Source organism: Nannobrachium achirus, assembly GCF_963921795.1.
Source record: "Nannobrachium achirus genome assembly, chromosome: 19".
NCBI classification, from domain to species: domain Eukaryota; kingdom Metazoa; phylum Chordata; class Actinopteri; order Myctophiformes; family Myctophidae; genus Nannobrachium; species Nannobrachium achirus.
The window spans coordinates 33,500,652-33,504,778 of record NC_137826.1 but is presented as its reverse complement, the minus strand read 5'-3'; the positions used below and the strand labels follow the sequence as shown (position 1 = coordinate 33,504,778).

The following is a 4,127-nucleotide window of genomic DNA, read 5'->3' as shown; positions in this document are numbered from 1 at the left end:
AGGTTTCAAATAAGTGGAGTAAAAGTACAATATTTGGTCACGACTCACGAGATGTAGTGGAGTAGAAGTAAAAGTAAAGGAAATTGGAAATACTCAAGTAAAGTAGAGATACCTCAAAACTGTACTTAAGTACAGTATTTAAGTAAATCTACTTTGTTACTTTACACCCCTGCAATAAATGCAAGACATCCTGTGACTCAGGAGGTAGAGAGCGGCTCTCTTGGAATCTGAAGGTTCGATATCCGGCTCCTCTCGGCTACGTATTAAAGTGTCCTCGAGCAAGAAACTGAACCCCATACTGTAACTGCTCCCAATGAGCAGGTTGTTACCTTGCATTGTGCTGTGTGAGTGAATGCACTGTATGAGTGAATGTGATTCACATTTTAAGGCACTTGGTAGAAAGGCACTATAGACATTTTTGAGAAATTACATGAGTTTTATGCAGACACAGCCAGGATTTTGTGGAACACCACCACAGGCACAACTGGCTGTCATTCCCTTGCAGGTGTACTGTACCAGCTAGCTGCAATAAAACGAACAATAAATAATAGATTATTGGAAACTTTCAAGCAATATTTATCTTACACAAAAATACAATGTTTTACATGAATAGGATTAATACAGAAAAACTGAAAACATGAAAAAGTACATCACCTTGTTAAGGCAGTCAACACCACCTCTATTGCTGTTGTGGCCATGGATTATATATGGCTTCCTGTTGTCCTTACATTATGGTTGTGTGTGTGCGTGTGTGAGCTTTTCATCTGCTGGATGAACATAATACCCTCAAAGGAGTATTTCGCTTTTAACCAGCTAAGTTGCTAAATATTTAGAAATTGTATTATCATTTTCTATGGAAATGTGCAGTTTATATTACATTTTTTACAGTTTTACATATTTGACTTTCTGTGCGAGGGTTGTGATTCTGTAGAAGGCCCTTACCTCATGAACATGCAATGAGCCATACTGCTTTGTAGTCTTCTAAATATTTGTCATTGCTAATAGGGATATATTGATACATAATATGACATTCCCACCTCTATGACATATTGTAGCTATAAGTTCAAATATGTGTCCATCTGTGGCACTTCATTATCAGCACAAATATGTCACAGTTATAAGTACACAGATTATGCCCAAGTATGGACATGCCTGATGTCGCAATGCTGACATCATAGCGGGCTGACTTCATCCAGTGCTGGGTACTGACAGCTGAACACAATGATCAATGATTCGTGACAGGGTGCATTTTTTGCTTCCATGAAATATAAAGACTAAAATAGTCTATAAGCCCTGCTCGCCGCCCCAGAAGTCGTGCTGCTCCCATCACCACAGGTTGTAGGACGTGTTGTGATATCTTGTTGAAGAAGAGTGTTAGGACTTTACAGCAGCCGTGTTGAAGCGTGCTTGCATTTGAATTTACACAGCTGCCAAAAAGCAAATGCGCATTGGACTGCCCAGTGCAGAGACATTGCGAGGTGCGTCTATAAGATCATTGATCCTGACTGTGCTCGCAGGCGTGCTGATGTGCCAGTTGCAGAGGATTGTTGGAGTGAAATCATTTTCCATGGCATCTGAGACGTATACCTCCGGCATCCATTCTGTAGCATTTGTCACCTGTCCCACTGACACAGTGGCAAGAGACCTGGCCAGAGTTATTGTGGAGAAAAAGCTGGCTGCTTGTGTCAACATCATCCCTGCCATCACATCTGTATATGAATGGCAGGGGAAGATCGAGGAGGACAGTGAAGTGCTACTGATGATCAAGACCAGAAGTTCTAAGGTGTCTGCTCTTGCTGAATATGTCCGCTCCAACCACCCATATGAAGTGGCCGAAGTCATTAGCCTTCCAATCCAGCAGGGCAATCCGCCCTACCTCAAGTGGATCGGAGACACCGTTCCTGAATGAACAAACAAATATGCTGACACATTAGTGACCCCGAACCGAATTAAACTCGACTCTAGAAGTGGAGTATGCATCGGCCCTTAGAAGGAAGGTGTTAGATTTTGTATTGTAAAATAAATAAACATGTCCTTTTTTTCTTCCTGTCTTTTTGAGGGGTGCTAACCGCTCCTACATCTGGCTTTGTGTGTATGTATGTCCATCCATAATATGTCCTGCAAAGCAAACTACACTAGAAATACTGTGGGCTCGCATGGAACACCATGTATGGGCACAAAGGAGAATAACCTTGGTCTATAAAGTTTTGGTATAACATATTGATATAACGTTCTGGTCTGGAGTCCTCATGTTGTTGTTATTTATATCAGGTCGCACTTGTTGGTGGTGATGTCACCAAGAACGCTGCTCCTCATTGTCTCATTTTTTACAAGAGAATAAACTTGACTTATAACGTTTTGGTATAACTCTGTTGGTCTCGCCTTTCAGCAAGCCCACAATTATGACACCACAACGATTACATCATACATTCACAAAGGCACCACTCACTTCACACTGGGTGTGATTTTATTACATTTTTTTTGTGTGTGTTGGACCAATATGTTTTATGACAGATTCTCAGTTCGGTTTCATCATCTTCTGGGAGCATGTGCTTATATGTGCTTAACGCAATAGGTTTTTAGATATCATGTTTGCAAATGGACATTTGGCACTTTAGGGCCGCTATGAGGCCATGGAGTCACAAAAATAGGTGCACAGCAAATTCCAATCCAGTATAAAGTGGTGGACGAACACGACAGATAAACCAACTGCCATAGAGCCTTAGCTGGGCTAAACATTGTCAGGAGCATTTTGCTGTTACTACGTGTCATCTTTTCGACACCCAAACCCAACCCTTACCCTAACCCTAACCTCCGTGGGGTGAGTCGCTAACCCTCCTGACGCTCCTTTGTCGAACTGACGGTCGTTCGAAAGAGCGAGATTTCCCCAACATTGTCCATAGTAGCTGTGTAGCAACTTGGCAACTACTGTGTAGCAGTAGTGAATCAGACAAAACTAAAAAGGAAAGTGAAGGAGACAACTAAAATGACAAACATAGAAATGTAAACATAATTACACTAGTAATGAAGCCATGTACAGTACAAAATAATCAATAAAACATTATGGTTAACACTTATTAACTTGAAAGGACAAAATAAATCGGTATGTCTGTCTGTGCCAGGTTTGTTTGTTGCTTTTTTCCCCATGAAGTGACAATGAAATGGAAAAAATAAAAATAAAAATCTTTCCTTGCTAGCCCACCCCTCCCCCTAAATATATAATATTGATCTGTGAACCCAATTGAACTGAACCATTATCATGCATTCAACCGAACCATTAGTTGCGTGTGTCACTAGTACCTCTCTAAGTAACATCTGCACCAGGCATTGATCAGACCTCCCACCTACATAAATACAGTACACATCAATAACTGGATAAAATGAGAATGATGTCAACAGTAGTGGGCTATTAGCTTGGTCCTTCAAAGTTTGAATGACAGACTGACAAGGTTTAATTGAGATTTCTGTTACAAAGCATGAATGATTACAATAGGAGGGCCAAGCACAAAGGGCATATAGGCACCCTATTGTATGCTTCTTCCAGTTTTCGCAGTTCAGTGACATTTTGCTTTTAATTAAACGTTGCAGAATGGTAGAGGGTCATGCGGGGCAAGAAAGTGGGCAAGAAACTCATCTTACTCCTGGATGATCAAAGCGGGGCACTAAAGCAATCGATTGAAAGACTCCTAAGCTTTTTCAACAATCTGCACGACAACAATATGCAGGACCAATATCTAGAATTAGAATTTAAAGTTAGAGTTTGAAGTTCAAATAATTAAGCCTCAGTGAACCAATGGATTTTGTAGAGATCATGGATTTCTACAAAAAGGCAAATAACTCAAATGTTTTAATGGAACATCACAAAAAGGGGTCTGATACTCCAATGCTTGCAGTGGCCCATAAAAAAATAAGTTATTCATAATTTGTGCTTTAGGCCACTCCTTGGCCTCCAGTATTTCTGGATGCAATCATGCAACTATATTTAGAATCGTATAGAGAATATCTTTATTAAAGTTCACACAATTAGCTGGGGCCAGTTTTGTAAGGACTTTCTCAGACTCTAAAAAACTGCTGCAGTTTAGTACATGCATGCTACAGTATATATTAAAGGAAACATAAAGGTGGAG

General features: G+C 40.4%; 1 protein-coding gene across 1 annotated transcript; it reads left to right on the top strand.

The window, feature by feature from the left end:
* Positions 1-1,441: 1,441 nt before the first annotated feature.
* Positions 1,442-1,909, top strand: LOC308303943 (protein CutA homolog; the record flags this gene model as incomplete). The annotated part of the gene is made up of 1 exon (XM_080748475.1): positions 1,442-1,909. One exon carries the CDS (start codon positions 1,442-1,444, stop codon positions 1,907-1,909), a length of 468 nt encoding a protein of 155 aa, XP_080604601.1.
* Between the last annotated feature and the right edge of the window lie 2,218 nt (positions 1,910-4,127).